Source organism: Gallus gallus, assembly GCF_016699485.2.
Source record: "Gallus gallus isolate bGalGal1 chromosome 16 unlocalized genomic scaffold, bGalGal1.mat.broiler.GRCg7b 16_unloc2, whole genome shotgun sequence".
Classification (NCBI taxonomy): domain Eukaryota; kingdom Metazoa; phylum Chordata; class Aves; order Galliformes; family Phasianidae; genus Gallus; species Gallus gallus.
In genome coordinates, this window is record NW_024095939.1 from 129,432 (window position 1) to 147,365 (window position 17,934).

The 17,934-nt window shown below is 51.0% G+C and overlaps 1 protein-coding gene and 1 long non-coding RNA gene across 2 annotated transcripts in view; one reads left to right on the forward strand and one right to left on the reverse strand.

Moving 5' to 3' along the window:
• The first annotated feature begins 5,615 nt into the window (after positions 1-5,615).
• Positions 5,616-12,263, forward strand: LOC121108654. Its single transcript, XR_005843340.2, has 2 exons — positions 5,616-6,385; positions 10,288-12,263. It is a non-coding gene; the product is annotated as an uncharacterized LOC121108654 (long non-coding RNA).
• Positions 12,264-17,041: 4,778 nt separating this feature from the next.
• GTF2H4 (general transcription factor IIH subunit 4) overlaps positions 17,042-17,934 on the reverse strand; it is a 42,688-nt gene continuing 41,795 nt past the window's right edge. Inside the window, 1 exon segment of the mRNA XM_040656653.2 lies at positions 17,042-17,376. Within this exon segment, the coding sequence (XP_040512587.1) occupies positions 17,204-17,376 (173 nt within the window). The 3' untranslated portion in view covers positions 17,042-17,203.

Sequence of the window (17,934 nt, forward strand, 5' to 3'; positions counted from 1 at the left end):
ATCCCCCCAAAAAGCCCTTTTTGGGGTCCCTTGAAACCAATTTTTGGGAGGAATCCCCCAAACCCGCCCTTTTTGGGGTTCCTTGAAACCACTTTATTGGGAATCCCCTAAAAACGCCCTTTTGGGGGCCCTCAAAACCACTTTTTTGGGGTAGAATCCTAAAACCTGCCCTTTTTGGGGTCCCTTGAAACCACTTTTTGGGATACAATCCTAAAAACTGCCCTTTTTGGGGTCCCTTGAAACCACTTTTTGGGGTACAATCCTAAAAACTGCCCTTTTGGGGGCCCTCAAAACCACATTTTTGGGGTACAATCCTAAAAACTGCCCTTTTTGGGGTCCCTTGAAACCACTTTTTGGGGTAGAATCCGAAAAACCGCCCTTTTTGGGGTCCCTTGAAACCACTTTTTGGGGTAGAATCCTAAAAACCGCCCTTTTTGGGGTCCCTTGAAACCACTTTTTGGGATACAATCCTAAAAACTGCCCTTTTTGGGGTCCCTTGAAACCACTTTTTGGGGTACAATCCTAAAAACTGCCCTTTTGGGGGCCCTCAAAACCACATTTTTGGGGTACAATCCTAAAAACTGCCCTTTTTGGGGTCCCTTGAAACCACTTTTTGGGGTAGAATCCTAAAAACCGCCCTTTTTGGGGTCCCTTGAAACCACTTTTTGGGGTAGAATCCTAAAAACCGCCCTTTTTGGGGTGCCTTGAAACCACTTTTTTTGGGGAATCCTAAAAGCTTTCGTTTTGGGGGCCCCTTGAAACCACTTTTTCGGGAGAAACCCCAAAACCGCCCTTTTTGGGGTCCCTCAAAACCGTTTTTTTTGGGGGTGAATCCCCCCAAACCGCCCCTTATGTGCCCCCCCCCCCCTACCCCCCCAACACCCCCCCAAAGGGGGGGTCCCATACGCTGGGGGTCCCCCTCAGAGGGTCCCCATTGTGCCCTCCCCCCCCCAAAATGGCTGTGGGATGAGCGCACGTCTCGGCCCTATAAATACATGGGAGGGGAAGGGGGGGGGGGGGGGGGGCGCCCCTTTGTTCGCCCCACAGCTGTCGGGGGAGGGAGGGATGGGGGGGAACAGCTGTGGGGTGGGAACAGCTGTGGGGTGGGGTGGGGGGATTCTGGTGTTTGGTGTCATCTCCCCCCCCGGGGAACAGAGGATTTGGGCTTGATTTTTGCAGCACAGGATGATTTCCCCCCGTTATTAGCAGTTATTTCCCCATTATTAGCAGTTATTTCTGCGTTATTAGCAGTGATTTCCCAATTATTAGCAGTTGTTTCCTCATTATTAGCAGTTATTCCCCATTATTAGCAGTTATTTCTGCGTTATTAGCAGTTATTACCACGTTATTAGCTGATATTCCCCATTATTAGCAGCTATTCCCCATTATTAGCAGTTATTTCCCCATTATTAGCAGTTATTACCCCGTTATTAGCTGTTATTTCCCAATTATTAGCAGTTGTTTCCTCATTATTAGCAGTTATTCCCCATGATTAGCAGTTATATCCCCATTATTAACAGTTATTTCCCCATTATTAGCAGTTATTCCCCATTATTAGTAGTTATATCCCCATTATTAACAGTTATTTCCCCATTATTGGTTGATATTCGCCATTATTGGCAGTTATTTCCCCATTATTAGCTAATATCCCCCAATATTATCATTTATATCTCCATTAATAGCAGTTATTTCCTCATTATTAGCGGTTATTTCTGCGTTATTAGCAGTGATTTCCCCATTATTAGCAGTTATTTCCCCATTATTAGCAGTTATATCCCCGTTAGTAGCAGTTATTTCCCCATTATTGCTTAATATTCCCCATTATTGGCAGTTATTTCCCCATTATTAGCTAATATCCCCCATTATTATCAATTACATCTCCATTATTAGCAGTTATTTCCCCATTATTAGCGGTTATTTCTGCGTTATTAGCAGTTATTACCACGTTATTAGCTGATATTCCCCATTATTAGCTGTTATTTCCCCATTATTAGCAGTTATTTCCACATTATTAGCAGTTATTCCCCATTATTAGCAGTTATATCCCCGTTATTAGCAGTTATTTCCCCATTATTGCTTAATATTCCCCATTATTGGCAGTTATTTCCCCATTATTAGCTAATATCCCCCATTATTATCAATTACATCTCCATTATTAGCAGTTATTTCCCCATTATTAGCGGTTATTTCTGCGTTATTAGCAGTTATTACCACGTTATTAGCTGATATTCCCCATTATTAGCTGTTATTTCCCCATTATTAGCAGTTATTTCCACATTATTAGCAGTTATTTCCCCATTATTAGCAGTTATATCCCCGTTAGTAGCAGTTATTTCCCCATTATTGCTTAATATTCCCCATTATTGGCAGTTATTTCCCCATTATTAGCTAATATCCCCCATTATTATCAATTACATCTCCATTATTAGCAGTTCTTTCCCCATTATTAGCAGTTATTTCTGTGTTATTAGCAGTTATTTCCCCATTATTGGCGGTTATTTCTGCGTTATTAGCAGTGATTTCCCCATTGTTAGCAGTTATTTTTGCGTTATTAGCAGTTATTACCCCGTTATTAGCTGATATTCCCCATTATTAGCAGTTATTTCCCCATTATTAGCAGTTATTTCCCCATTATTAGCAGTTATATCCCCGTTATTAGCAGTTATTTCCCCATTATTGCTTAATATCCCCCATTATTATCAATTATATCTCCATTATTAGCAGTGATTTCCCCATTATTAGCGGTTATTTCTGCGTTATTAGCAGTTATATCCCCGTTAGTAGCAGTTATTTCCCCATTATTGCTTAATATTCCCCATTATTGGCAGTTATTTCCCCATTATTAGCTAATATCCCCCATTATTATCAATTACATCTCCATTATTAGCAGTTCTTTCCCCATTATTAGCAGTTATTTCTGTGTTATTAGCAGTTATTTCCCCATTATTGGTGGTTATTTCTGCGTTATTAGCAGTGATTTCCCCATTGTTAGCAGTTATTTTTGCGTTATTAGCAGTTATTACTCCGTTATTAGCTGATATTCCCCATTATTAGCAGTTATTTCCCCATTATTAGCAGTTATATCCCCATTATTAGCAGTTATATCCCCGTTATTAGCAGTTATTTCCCCATTATTGCTTAATATCCCCCATTATTATCAATTATATCTCCATTATTAGCAGTGTTTTCCCCATTATTAGCGGTTATTTCTGCGTTATTAGCAGTTATATCCCCGTTATTAGCTGATATTCCCCATTATTAGCAGCTATTCCCCATTATTAGCAGTTATTTCCCCATTATTAGCTAATATCCCCCATTATTAACAGTTATATCCCCATTATTAGCAGTTATATTCCCGTTATTAGCAATTATTCCCCATTATTAGCAGTTATTTCCCCATTATTAGCAGTTATTCCCCATTATTAGCTAATATCCCCCATTATTAACAGTTATATCCCCATTATTAGCAGCTATATTCCCGTTATTAGAAATGATTCCCCCTTATTAGCAGTTATTTACCCAATATTAGCACTTATTCCCCATTATTAGCAGTTATATCCCCACTAGCAGTTATTTCCCATTATTAGCAGCCACTTCCCCATTATTAGCAATTCCTTTCCCATTATTACCCACTATTTCCCATTATTAGCAATCATTTCCCAATTATTAACCATTATTAGTAACTATTTCCCATTATTAGCCATTATTTTGCCACCATTAACACTCCCGCCCCCATTCATCCCCTTTATTTCCCATTATTAGCAGTTATTTCCCCACTATTAGCAAATAATTACCCACTGCCAGCAATTACTTCCCCGTTATTAGGCATTATCCCCATTATTAGCACTTATTAATCACTATTAGTCCCTATTAGCCACCCCTCCCCCCATTTCCGCGCCATCACCAAGCCCCGCCCCCATCCCCGCCCCCTCCCCAGCCCCGCCCAATCACCAGCCGCGCCTGCACTCTGAGCCCCTCCCCTTCCCCCAGCCCCACCCAATCACGAGCCCCGCCTGCACGCTGAGCCCCGCCCCCTCCCCAGCCCCGCCCAATCACCGGCCCCGCCTGCACCCCTAGCCCCGCCCCTTCCCCTCCGCAGCCAATGAGAGGCGGAGGGCGTGGCCACGCCCCCCGCGCGGTGGGCGCCATGATGGGAGCGGGGTGGGAGGTGAAGGGCGGCCCTATGGGAGCTATAGGGGGGATCTGTAGGGGACGAAGGGGGGTATATGGGGGGCTGATCGGGGTACGGGGGATATATGGTCGCATATGGGGGTCTGTAGGGGTTTCTGGAGGGATCCGGATGGGATCTGTAGGGGATCTATAGGGGATCGAGGGGTGTATAGGGGGGTCTATGGGGGTATAGGGGTAATATATGGGGAGATATTGGGGTTATATATGGGGGGAGATGGTGGGGGTGTATGGGGAGGGGCCGATGTGGGGTCTGTAGGGCTTCTTTATAGGGGATTGGGGGGTATATAGGGGTCTGGGGGGGGGATTGGGGGTATATCGGTGTGTCTGGAGGGGTCTATGGGGGATCTATAGGGGATATATAGGGGTTGGGGGGGGGGGGTTGGGGTATATCTGTGTCGGGAGGGGTCTATGGGGGATCTATAGGGGATCGGAGGGAGTATAGGGGATATATGGGGGTTATGGGTGGGGATTGGGGGTATATCTGTGTCTGGAGGGGTCTATGGGGGATCTATAGGGGATATATAGGGGTTGGGGGGGGGGTTGGGGTATATCTGTGTCTATGGGGGTCTATGGGGGATCTATAGGGGATCGGAGGGAGTATAGGGGATATATGGGGGTTATGGGGGGGGATTGGGGGTGTATCTGTGTCCGGAGGGGTCTATGGGGGATCTATAGGGGATGGGAGGGTATATAGGGGATATATGTGGGTTATGGGGGGGGGATTGGGGGTATATCTGTGTCTGGAGGGGTCTATGGGGGATCTATAGGGGATATATAGGGCTTGGGGGGGGATTGGGGGTCTCTCTGTGTCCGGAGGGGTCTATGGGGGATCTATAGGGGAAATATAGGGGTCGGGGGGGGGGGAATTGGGGTATATCTGTGTCTGGAGGGGTCTATGGGGGATCTATAGGGTTTGGGGGGGGTGATTGGGGGTCTCTCTGTGTCCGGAGGGGTCTATGGGGGATCTGTAGGGGATGAGAGGGTATATAGGGGATATATGGGGGCTATGGGGGGGGGGATTGGGGGTATATCTGTGTCCGGAGGGGTCTATGGGGGATCTATAGGGGATATATAGGGGTTGGGGAGTTGGTAGGGAGGGTCTGTGGGGGATCTGTAAGAGGTCTCTATAGGGGATCTATAGGGGTTGGGGGGGATTGGGGTATATCTGTGTCTGGAGGGGTCAATGGGGGATCTATAGGGGATATATAGGGGTTGGGGAGTTGGTATGGAGGGTCTGTGGGGGATCTGTAAGAGGTCTCTATAGGGGATCTATAGGGGATGGGGGGGGGGGGGGGTTATAGGGGTGGCCTGGGAGGGTCTGTAGGGGGGCAGAGGGGGTGTCTGGGGGGGGTATGGGGTTATATGAGGGGATCTGTAGGGGGGTCTGGGAGGGGGTGAGGGGGGTACTTATGGGGTATAGGGGGAAATGTGGTTATTTGGGGGCATCTGGAGGGGTATTTATGGGGTATAGGGGGAAGTGTGGTTATTTGGGGGCATCTGGAGGGGTATTTATGGGGTATAGGGGGAAGTGTGGTTATTTGGGGGCAACTGGAGGGGTATTTATGGGGTATAGGGGGAAATGTGGTTATTTGGGGGCAACTGGAGGGGTATTTATGGGGTATAGGGGGAAATGTGGTTATTTGGGGTCATCTGGAGGGGTATTTATGGGATATAGGGGGAAATACGGTTATTTGGAGGGGTATTTATGGGGTATTTATGGGGTATAGGGGGAAATGTGGTTATTTGGGGGCATCTGGAGGGGTATTTATGGGGTATAGGGGGAAGTGTGGTTATTTGGGGGCATCTGGAGGGGTATTTATGGGGTATAGGGGGAAATACGTTTATCTGGGGGGGTTATATAGGGGTCTGGGGGGTATTGGGTGGGGATGCCTGGAGGGATCTATGGGGGGGGGGTGGGAATAGATCCTATAGGGTATGCTATAGGGCCCGGCCCCTCTCGAGGCAGCGCTGCCCCATGCGTTCCTCCCCCCCGGGGTCGGGCCCCAGAGTGAGGAGGGGGCAAACCTACGGCCGGCGGCTCTTATTCCCCCCCCACCCCCCCCAAAATTGGAGCCGTCGGTATACAGCAGCCCCCACAAACCCTATAGGGGAAGGAGCAGCTCCTGTGGATCCTATAGACCCCCCCCCCCCCCCCCATTATAAGGGTTGGGGTGAAGGAGAAGGAATGGCTGTGGTACGTATAAGGGGGGGGGGGGTTGTATGGGGTTGTGGGGGGGGGTGGAATGAGGGGATATGGGGGGCAAAATGGGGTTGGGGGGCGGAATGAGGGGATATGGGGGGCAAAATGCGGTTGGGGGGTGGAATGAGGGGATATGGGGGGCAAATTGGGGGTGGGAGAGGCAGAATGAGGGGATATGGGGGCAAAGTGGGGGTATGGGGGCAGAATGAGGGGATATGGGGGGCAAAATGGGGGCGGGGGGGCGGAATGAGGGGATATGGGGGGCAAATTGGGGTAGGGGGGATGGAATGAGGGGATATGGGGGGCAAAATGGGGGTAGGGGGGCAGAATGAGGGGATATGGGGGCAAATTGGGGTAGGGGGGACGGAATGAGGGGATATGGGGGGCAAAATGGGGGCGGGGGGACGGAATGAGGGGATATGGGGGGCAAAATGGGGGTGGGAGGGGCAGAATGAGGGGATATGGGGGTGGGGGGGCAAAATGGGGGCAGGGGTTGGAATGAGGGTATATGGGGGGCAAAATGGGGGCAGGGGGGCGGAATGAGGGGATATGGGGGGCAAAATGGGGTAGGGGGGACGGAATGAGGGGATATGGGGGACACATTGGGGGTGGGGGGGTGGAATGAGGGGATATGGGGGGCAAAATGGGGGCGGGGGGGCGGAATGAGGGGATATGGGGGGCAAAATGGGGGTGGGAGAGGCAGAATGAGGGGATATGGGGGTGGGGGGGCAAAATGGGGGCAGGGGTTGGAATGAGGGTATATGGGGGGCAAAATGGGGGCAGGGGGGCGGAATGAGGGGATATGGGGGGCAAATTGGGGTAGGGGGGACGGAATGAGGGGATATGGGGGGCAAAATGGGGGTGGGAGGGGCAGAATGAGGGGATATGGGGGTGGGGGGGTGGAATGAGGGGATATGGGGGGCAAAATGGGATTGGGGGGTGGAATGAGGGGATATGGGGGGCAAATTGGGGGTGGGAGGGCGGGATGAGGGGATATGGGGGGCAAAATGGGGGTATGGGGGCAGAATGAGGGGATATGGGGGCAAATTGGGGGTATGGGGGCGGAATGAGGGGATATGGGGGGCAAAATGGGGTTGGGGGGGCGGAATGAGGGGATATGGGGGGCAAAATGGGGTTGGGGGGCGGAATGAGGGGATATGGGGGGCAAATTGGGGGTGGGAGAGGCAGAATGAGGGGATATGGGGGTGGGGGGGTGGAATGAGGGGATTTGGGGGGCAAAATGGGATTGGGGGACGGAATGAGGGGATATGGGGGGCAAAATGGGGGTATGGGGGCAGAATGAGGGGATATGGGGGGCAAAATGGGGGGTGGTGGGGCGGAATGAGGGGATATGGGGGGCAAATTGGGGTAGGGGGGACGGAATGAGGGGATATGGGGGGCAAAATGGGGGTATGGGGGCAGAATGAGGTGATATGGGGGCAAATTGGGGGTATGGGGGCGGAATGAGGGGATATGGGGGACAAATTGGGGGTAGGGGGACGGAATGAGTGGCAGTGGGGTATGGGGGGAGATAATGGGGACATGGGGGGGGGAATGGGGTCAACGGGGGATATTGGGGGGGTTAAATGGAGACAGTGGGGGGGGCATAATGGGGACATTGGGGGGGGGAATGGGGGGGTTAAAATGGAGACAATGGGGGGGGTTGGCAGTGGGGTATGGGGGGAGATAATGGGGACATGGGGGGATTGGGGTCAACGGGGGATATTGGGGGGGTTAAATGGAGACAGTGGGGGGGGAGGGCATAATGGGGACATTGGGGGGGGGAATGGGGGGGTTAAAATGGAGACAATGGGGGGGTGGCAGTGGGATATGGGGGGAGATAATGGGGACATGGGGGGATTGGGGTCAACGGGGGATATTGGGGGGGTTAAATGGAGACAGTGGGGGGGGAATGGGGTCACCAGGGGGGACATTGGGGGGGTTCAAATGGAGACAGTGGGGGGGGAGGGCATAATGGGGACACTGGGGGGGGGGGAATGGGGGGTTAACATGGAGACAGTGGGGGGGGGGTGGCAGTGAGGTATGGGGGGACATAATGGGGGGGGACCCCTCCCACAAAGGCGTGGGCGGCCGTCGGTGCCCCCCCACGTAAGAACCGGAGGGAGAGGGAGATGGGGACGGCGCCGGGGGGGGGGACAGAGGTGTGACGATGTCCTCCGGGTGCTGCTCCGACACGGGGACACCGTTTCGGGGTGGGGGGGTTTTGGGGGGCGATGGGGGGATTTGGGGGGGCGATGGGGGGATTTGGGGGGGCAATGGGGGGATTTTGGGGGGGCGATGGGGATTTTGGGGGGGCGATGGGGGGATTTGGGGGGGGGGCGATGGGGGGATTTTGGGGGGGGGCGATGGGGGGATTTTGGGGGGACGATGGGATTTGGGGGGCCGATGGGGGGATTTGGGGGGGGCGATGAGGGGATTTGGGGGGGCGATGGGGGGATTTCGGGGGGGCGATGGGGGGATTTGGGGGCCGATGGGGGGATTTGGGGGGGGCGATGGGGGGATTTGGGGGCCGATGGGGGGATTTGGGGGGGGCGATGGGGGGATTTGGGGGGGGCGATGGGGATTTGGGGGGGCGATGGGGGGATTTTGGGGGGGCGATGGGGATTTGGGGGGGCGATGGGGGGATTTTGGGGGGGCGATGGGGATTTTGGGGGGCGATGGGATTTTGGGGGGCGATGAGGGGATTTTGGGGGGGCGATGGGGGGATTTTGGGGGGACGATGGGATTTGGGGGGGCGATGGGGGGATTTGGGGGGGGCGATGAGGGGATTTGGGGGGGCGATGGGGGATTTCGGGGGGGCGATGGGGGGATTTGGGGGCCGATGGGGGGATTTGGGGGGGCGATGGGGGGATTTGGGGGCCGATGGGGGGATTTGGGGGGGGCGATGGGGGGATTTGGGGGGGGCGATGGAGGGATTTGGGGGCTGATGGGGGGATTTGGGGGGTGATGGGGGGATTTTGGGGGGGTGATGGGATTTCGGGGGGGCGATGGGGATTTGGGGGGGCGATGGGATTTTGGGGGGGCGATGGGGATTTGGGGGGGCGATGGGATTTTGGGGGGCGATGGGGGGATTTGGGGGGGCGATGGGGGGATTTGGGGGGGCAATGGGGGGATTTTGGGGGGGCGATGGGGATTTTGGGGGGGCGATGGGGGGATTTGGGGGGGGGGCGATGGGGGGATTTTGGGGGGGGGCGATGGGGGGATTTTGGGGGGACGATGGGATTTGGGGGGGCGATGGGGGGATTTGGGGGGGGCGATGGGGGGATTTGGGGGGGCGATGGGGGGATTTCGGGGGGGCGATGGGGGGATTTGGGGGCCGATGGGGGGATTTGGGGGGGCGATGGGGGGATTTGGGGGCCGATGGGGGGATTTGGGGGGGGCGATGGGGGGATTTGGGGGGGGCGATGGAGGGATTTGGGGGCTGATGGGGGGATTTGGGGGGTGATGGGGGGATTTTGGGGGGGTGATGGGATTTCGGGGGGGCGATGGGGATTTGGGGGGGCGATGGGATTTTGGGGGGGCGATGGGGATTTGGGGGGGCGATGGGATTTTGGGGGGCGATGGGGGGATTTTGGGGGGGCGATGGGGATTTGGGGGGGCGATGGGGGGATTTATGGGGGGCGATGGGGGGATTTGGGGGGGCGATGGGGGAATTTGGGGGGGCGATGGGATTTGGGGGGCGATGGGGGGATTTATGGGGGGCGATGGGGGGATTTGGGGGGGCGATGGGGGAATTTGGGGGGGCGATGGGATTTGGGGGGCGAGGGGGGGATTTGGGGGGGCGATGGGGGGATTTTGGGGGGGCGATGGGATTTATGGGGGGCGATGGGGGGATTTGGGGGGGCAATGGGGTGAAATCTGTGTGGCTTCTGCAGGTGGAGGCGTTGGGGACAACGGGACGGTGGCGGAGTGGTGAGACGTGGGTAGGATGGGGGCGTCAATGGGGGGACAGTGGTGGCAGTGGAAGGGATGGGGGACAAAATGGAGTCAATGGAGATGAATGGAGGAGAGAACGGTGGCATGGAAATGAATGGGGGACAAAGTGGTGACATTGGAATGAATGGGGGGCAAAATGGCATTGGAATGGATGAATGGGGGACAAAATGGAGTCAATGGAGATGAATGGGGGGCAAAATGGTGGCATTGAAACGAATGGGGGACAAAATGGAGTCAATGGAAATGAATGGGGGACAAAATGGTGGCGTTGGAATGAATGGGGGACAAAATGGAGTCAATGGAGATGAATGGGGGGCAAAATGGTGGCAGTGGAGATGAATGGGGGACAAAATGGAGTCAATGGAGATGAATGGGGGGCAAAATGGTGGCATTGAAATGAATGGGGGACAAAATGGTGGCAGTGGAAATGAATGGGGGACGAAATGGAATCAGTGGAGATGAATGGGGGGCAAAACAGAGTCAATGGAGATGAATGGAGGAGAAAATGGCATCAATGGAAGTGAATGGGGGACAAAATGGCGGCATTGGAATGAATGGGGGACGAAATGGAGTCAATGGAAATGAATGGGGGGCAAAGTGATGACATTGGAATGAATGGGGGACAAAATGGAGTCAATGGAAATGAATGGGGGACAAAATGGCGGCGTTGGAATGAATGGGGGACAAAATGGAGTCAATGGAGATGAATGGGGACAAAGTGGTGGCGTTGGAATGAATGGATGGGGGACAAAATGGAGGTATTGGAATGGATGGGTGATAAAAGTGGTGGCATTGGAATGAATGGTGGACAAAATGGAGTCAATGGAGATGAATGGGGGGCAAAATGGTGGCAGTGGAGATGAATGGGGGAAGAAATGGAGTCAGTAGAGATGAATGGGGATTAAACGGTGGCATTGAAATGAATGGGGGGCAAAATGGAGTCAATGGAAATGAATGGGGGACAAAATGGCGGCATTGGAATGAATGGGGGGCAAAATGGAGTCCATGGAAATGAATGGGGGGCAAAGTGATGACATTGGAATGAATGGGGGACAAAATGGCAGCATGAATGGGTTACAAAGTGGTAACATTGGAGTGAATGGGGGACAAAATGGTGTCAATGGAGATGAATGGGGGGCAAAATGGTGGCAGTGGAGATGAATGGAGGACAAAATGGAATCAGTGGAGATGAATGGAGGAGAAAATGGCGTCAATGGAAATGAATGAGGGGCAAAATGGTGGCATTGGAATGAATGGGGGACAAAATGGCATTGGAATGAATGAATGGGGGATGAAATGGAGTCAATGGAGATGAATGGGGGACAAAATGGTGGCATTGAAATGAACGGGGGGCAAAACAGAGTCAATGGAGATGAATGGAGGAGAAAATGGCGTCAATGGAAATGAATGGGGGACAAAATGGCATTGGAATGAATGAATGGGGGACAAAATGGAGTCAGTGGAAATGAATGGGGGACAAAATGGCAGCATTGGAATGAATGGGGGACAAAATGGCATTGGAATGAATGAATGGGGGACAAAATGGAGTCAATGGAGATGAATGGGGGACAAAATGGTGGCATTGAAATGAACGGGGGGCAAAACAGAGTCAATGGAGATGAATGGAGGAGAAAATGGCGTCAATGGAAATGAATGGGGGACAAAATGGCATTGGAATGAATGAATGGGGGACAAAATGGAGTCAGTGGAAATGAATGGGGGACAAAATGGCGGCATTGGAATGAATGGGGGACAAAATGGCATTGGAATGAATGAATGGGGGGCGAAATGGAGCCAATGGAGATGAATGGGGGACAAAATGGCGGCCCCAAAATGGCGGCCCCGCAGTGGTGGCCCAATGGTGGCGCTGCAGTGGGGTGGGGGTGGCAATAAAGACTTTTCACCCCCCCAAAAATGGCTCTTTTTAACCTTTTTTTTTTTTACCCCCATTCTCAATGGAGGTTTTTGGACCCTCCCCCCCCCCCCCCCCCCCAAAATCCCATTCCTCCCCCCCCGGATTTCCCCATTATCCCCACAAATCTTCTGTGCCCCCCCCCAAAAATGAATGGTTTCCCCTTTAGAGCTCTTTTTTATGGGGGATATTGGGTTATTTGGGGGGAAATTGGGTTATTTGGGGGAAATTGGGTTATTTTGGGGGGAAATGGGGTTATTTGGGGGGGAAATATGGGTTATTTGGGGGGGAAAGAGGAAATTTGGGGGGATAATGGGTTTTTTTGGGGGAATAATGGGTTATTTGGTGGGGAATAATTGAGTTAATTGGGGGGAAATGGGTTATTTGGGGGGAAATTGGGTTATTTAGGGGGGAAATGGGGTTATTTGGGGGGGGAAATGGGATATTTTGGGGGGGAAAGAGGAAATTTGGGGGGATAATGGGTTATTTGGGGGGAAAAATTGGTTATTTTGGGGGGAATAATGGAGTTAATTGGGGGAAAATGGGTTATTTGGGGGGAAATGGGGTTCTTTTGGGTGAAAATGGGGTTATTTGGGGGGAAATTGGGTTCTTTTGGGGTAAAATTGGTTATTTTGGGGGGGAAATTGGGTTATTTGGGGGGCAAATTGGGTTATTTGGAGGGAAATGGGGTTATTTTGGGGGAAATGGGGTTATTTTGGGGGGAAATGGGGTTATTTGGGGGGAAATGGGGTTATTTGGGGGGAATAATGGAGTTAATTGGGGGAAAATGGGTTATTTTGGGGGGGGGAATGGGTTATTTGGGGGGAAATGGGGTTCTTTTGGGTGAAAATTGGGTTATTTGGGGGGAAATGGGGTTCTTTTGGGGTAAAATTGGTTATTTTGGGGGGCAAATGGGGTTATTTGGGGGGGAAATGGGGTTATTTGGGGGGAAATGGGGTTATTTTGGGGGAAATGGGGTTATTTTGGGGGGAAATTGGGTTATTTGGGGGGCAAATTGGGTTATTTGGGGGGAATAATGGAGTTAATTGGGGGGAAAATGGGTTATTTTGGGGGGGAAATTGGGTTATTTGGGGGGAAATGGGGTTCTTTTGGGTGAAAATTGGGTTATTTGGGGGAAATGGGGTTCTTTTGGGGTAAAATTGGTTATTTTGGGGGGCAAATGGGGTTATTTGGGGGGGAAATGGGGTTATTTGGGGGGAAATTGGGTTATTTGGGGGGAATAATGGAGTTAATTGGGGGAAAATGGGTTATTTTGGGGGGGGAAATGGGTTATTTGGGGGGAAATGGGGTTCTTTTGGGTGAAAATTGGGTTATTTGGGGGGAAATTGGGTTCTTTTGGGGTAAAATTGGTTCTTTTGGGGGGGAAATTGGGTTATTTGGGGGGAAATGGGGTTATTTTGGGGGGAAATGGGGTTATTTTGGGGGGAAATTGGGTTATTTGGGGGGCAAATTGGGTTATTTGGGGGGAATAATGGAGTTAATTGGGGGAAAATGGGTTATTTTGGGGAGGGGAAATGGGTTATTTGGGGGGAAATGGGGTTCTTTTGGGGGGAAATGGGGTTCTTTTGGGTGAAAATTGGGTTATTTGGGGGGAAATGGGGTTCTTTTGGGGTAAAATTGGTTATTTTGGGGGGGAAATTGGGTTATTTGGGGGGCAAATTGGGTTATTTGGGGGAAATGCGGTTATTTTGGGGGGTAATTGGGTTTTTTTGGGGTAAAATTTGGTTATTTGGGGGGAATAATGGGTTATTTTGGGGGGAATAATGGAGTTAACTGGGGGGAAAATGGGTTATTTTGGGTGAAAAATGAGTTATTTGGGTGAAAATGGGGTTATTTGTGGGGAAATTGGGTTCTTTTGGGGTAAAATTGGTTATTTTGGGGGGGAAATTGGGTTATTTGGGGGGCAAATTGGGTTATTTTGGGGGGAATAATGGAGTTAATTGGGGGAAAATGGGTTATTTTGGGGGGGGGAAATGGGTTATTTGGGGGGAAATGGGGTTCTTTTGGGTGAAAATTGGGTTATTTGGGGGGAAATTGGGTTCTTTTGGGGTAAAATTGGTTATTTTGGGGGGGAAATTGGGTTATTTGGGGGGCAAATTGGGTTATTTGGGGGGGAAATGGAGTTCTTTTGGGTGAAAATTGGGTTATTTGGGGGGAAATGGGGTTATTTGGGGGGCAAATTGGGTTATTTGGGTGAAAATGGGTTATTTTGGGGGGAATAATGGAGTTAATTGGGGGAAAATGGGTTATTTTGGGGGGGGAAATGGGTTATTTGGGGGGAAATGGGGTTCTTTTGGGTGAAAATGGGGTTATTTGGGGGGAAATTGGGTTCTTTTGGGATAAAATTGGTTATTTTGGGGGGGAAATTGGGTTATTTGGGGGGCAAATTGGGTTATTTGGGGGGAAATGGGGTTATTTTGGGGGAAATGGGGTTATTTTGGGGGGAAATTGGGTTATTTGGGGGGCAAATTGGGTTATTTGGGGGGAATAATGGAGTTAATTGGGGGGAAAATGGGTTATTTTGGGGGGGGAAATGGGTTATTTGGGGGGCAAATTGGGTTATTTGGGGGAAATGGGGTTATTTGGGGGGGAAATGGGATATTTTGGGGGGAAATGGGGTTATTTTGGGGAAAAATTGGGTTATTTGGGGGAAAATTGGGTTATTTTGGGGGGAATAATGGAGTTAATTGGGGGAAAATGGGTTATTTTGGGGGGGGAAATGGGTTATTTGGGGGGAAATGGGGTTATTTTGGGTGAAAAATGAGTTATTTGGGGGGAAATGGGGTTCTTTTGGGGTAAAATTGGTTATTTTGGGGGGGGAAATGGGTTATTTTGGGGGGAAATTGGGTTATTTGGGGGAATAATGGAGTAAATTGGGGGGAAAATGGGTTATTTTGGGGGGGAAATGGGTTATTTGGGGGGAAATGGGGTTCTTTTGGGTGAAAATGGGGTTATTTGGGGGGAAATGGGGTTATTTGGGGGGCAAATTGGGTTATTTGGGGGAAAATGGGTTATTTTGGGGGGAATAATGGAGTTAATTGGGGGAAAATGGGTTATTTTGGGGGGGGGAAATGGGTTATTTGGGGGGAAAAATGGGGTATTTTGTGGGGAATAATGGAGTTAATTGGGGGAAAATGGGTTATTTTGGGGGGGGAAATGGGTTATTTGGGGGGAAATGGGGTTCTTTTGGGTGAAAATGGGGTTATTTGGGGGGAAATTGGGTTATTTGGGGGTAAAATTGGTTATTTTGGGGGGAAATTGGGTTATTTGGGGGGAAATGGGGTTATTTTGGGGGAAATGGGGTTATTTTGGGGGGAAATAATGGGTTATTTTGGGGGGAACAATGGAGTTAATTGGGGGAAAATGGGTTATTTTGGGGGGGGAAATGGGTTATTTGGGGGGAAATGGGGTTCTTTTGGGATAAAATTGGGTTATTTGGGGGGAAATGGGGTTCTTTTGGGGTAAAATTAGTAATTTTGGGGGGCAAATGGGGTTATTTGGGGGGCAAATGGGGTTATTTGGGGGGAAATGGGGTTATTTTGGGGGGAAATTGGGTTCTTTGTGGGGAAATGGGGTTCTTTTGGGTGAAAATGGGGTTATTTGGGGGGAAATTGGGTTCTTTTGGGGTAAAATTGGTTATTTTGGGGGGCAAATTGGGTTATTTGGGGGGCAAATGGGGTTATTTGGGGGGAAATGGGGTTATTTTGGGGGAAATGGGGTTATTTTGGGGGGAAATAATGGGTTATTTTGGGGGGAATAATGGAGTTAATTGGGGGAAAATGGGTTCTTTTGGGTGAAAATGGGGTTATTTGTGGGGAAATTGGGTTCTTTTGGGTGAAAATGGGGTTATTTGTGGGGAAATTGGGTTCTTTTGGGGTAAAATTGGTTATTTTGGGGGGGAAATGGGGTTATTTTGGGGGGAAATTGGGTTATTTGGGGGGAATAATGGAGTTAATTGGGGGGAAAATGGGTTATTTTGGGGGGGAAATGGGTTATTTGGGGGGAAATGGGGTTCTTTTGGGTGAAAATTGGGTTATTTGGGGGGAAATGGGGTTCTTTTGGGGTAAAATTGGTTATTTTGGGGGGCAAATGGGGTTATTTGGGGGGAAATGGGGTTATTTTGGGGGAAATGGGGTTATTTTGGGGGGAAATTGGGTTATTTGGGGGGCAAATTGGGTTATTTGGGGGGAATAATGGAGTTAATTGGGGGAAAATGGGTTATTTTGGGGGGGGAAATGGGTTATTTGGGGGGAAATGGGGTTCTTTTGGGTGAAAATGGGGTTATTTGGGGGGAAATTGGGTTCTTTTGGGGTAAAATTGGTTATTTTGGGGGTGAAATTGGGTTATTTGGGGGGAAATGGCGTTATTTTGGGGGAAATGGGGTTATTTTGGGGGAAATGGGGTTATTTTGGGGGGAAATAATGGGTTATTTTGGGGGGAATAATGGAGTTAATTGGGGTAAAATGGGTTCTTTTGGGTGAAAATGGGGTTATTTGTGGGGAAATTGGGTTCTTTTGGGTGAAAATGGGGTTATTTGTGGGGAAATTGGGTTCTTTTGGGGTAAAATTGGTTATTTTGGGGGGGAAATTGGGTTATTTGGGGGGAAATTGGGTTATTTGGGGGGGAAATGGGGTTCTTTTGGGTGAAAATGGGGTTATTTGTGGGGAAATTGGGTTCTTTTGGGGTAAAATTGGTTATTTTGGGGGGTGGGGGGGGGGAAATGGGGTTCTACGGTTGAAAAACGAGGACGGAGCCCCCCCCCAAATTCTCCTCTTTTATTCTATTATTCGGCTTAAAAAACCCCACATTTCATATACAGATAAAAAAAAGGGGGGGGGGGTCGTCGTAGGGATGGGGTTGGGGGGGTGTTTTGGGAGGGGGTTTGGGATATGGGGTTGGGGGGGGGGGGGAAGGGGGGGTCCCTAAGAGCTGTGCTTCTGTCGCTTCCAGAAGCGTTTGACATCGGGGTGCCCCCCCGGGGTGACCACCATGAGGCGCCTGGTGGGGTTCTCGAACACCAACACCCCCAAAGCCCTGGCGTGGTCCCGAAGCACCTCGAAATCCACCTGGGATAGGAATTGGTTGTAGAGCACCCCTGGAAAAAGGGGGGATGTGGGGTTATGGGGGGTTCATGGGGGGGGGCAATGAGGTTTGGGGGGGAGGTGGCCCCAATGGGGGCATCAAGGATTGGAGATGGCCCCGATGATGGCCCCAATGATGGCTCCATCAGGGCTTGGAGGTGACCCCAATGATGGCATTGACCCATGGAGGTGACCCCAATGATGCCACCAACCCATGGAGGTGACCCCAATGATGCCACCAACCCTTGGGGACATCCCTTGGGGACATCAACCCATGGAGGTGACCCCAATGATGGCATCGACCCTTGGGGACATCCCTTGGGGACATCAACCCATAGAAGTGACCCCAATGATGGCACCAACCCATGGAGGTGACCCCAATGATGCCATCAACCCTTGGAGACATCAACCCATGGAGGTGACCCCAATGATGGCATTGCCCCATGGAGGTGACCCCAATGATGCCACCAACCCTTGGGGATGTCCCTTGGGGACATCAACCCATGGAGGTGACCCCAATGATGGCATTGACCCATGGAGGTGACCCCAATGATGGCATCGACCCTTGGGGA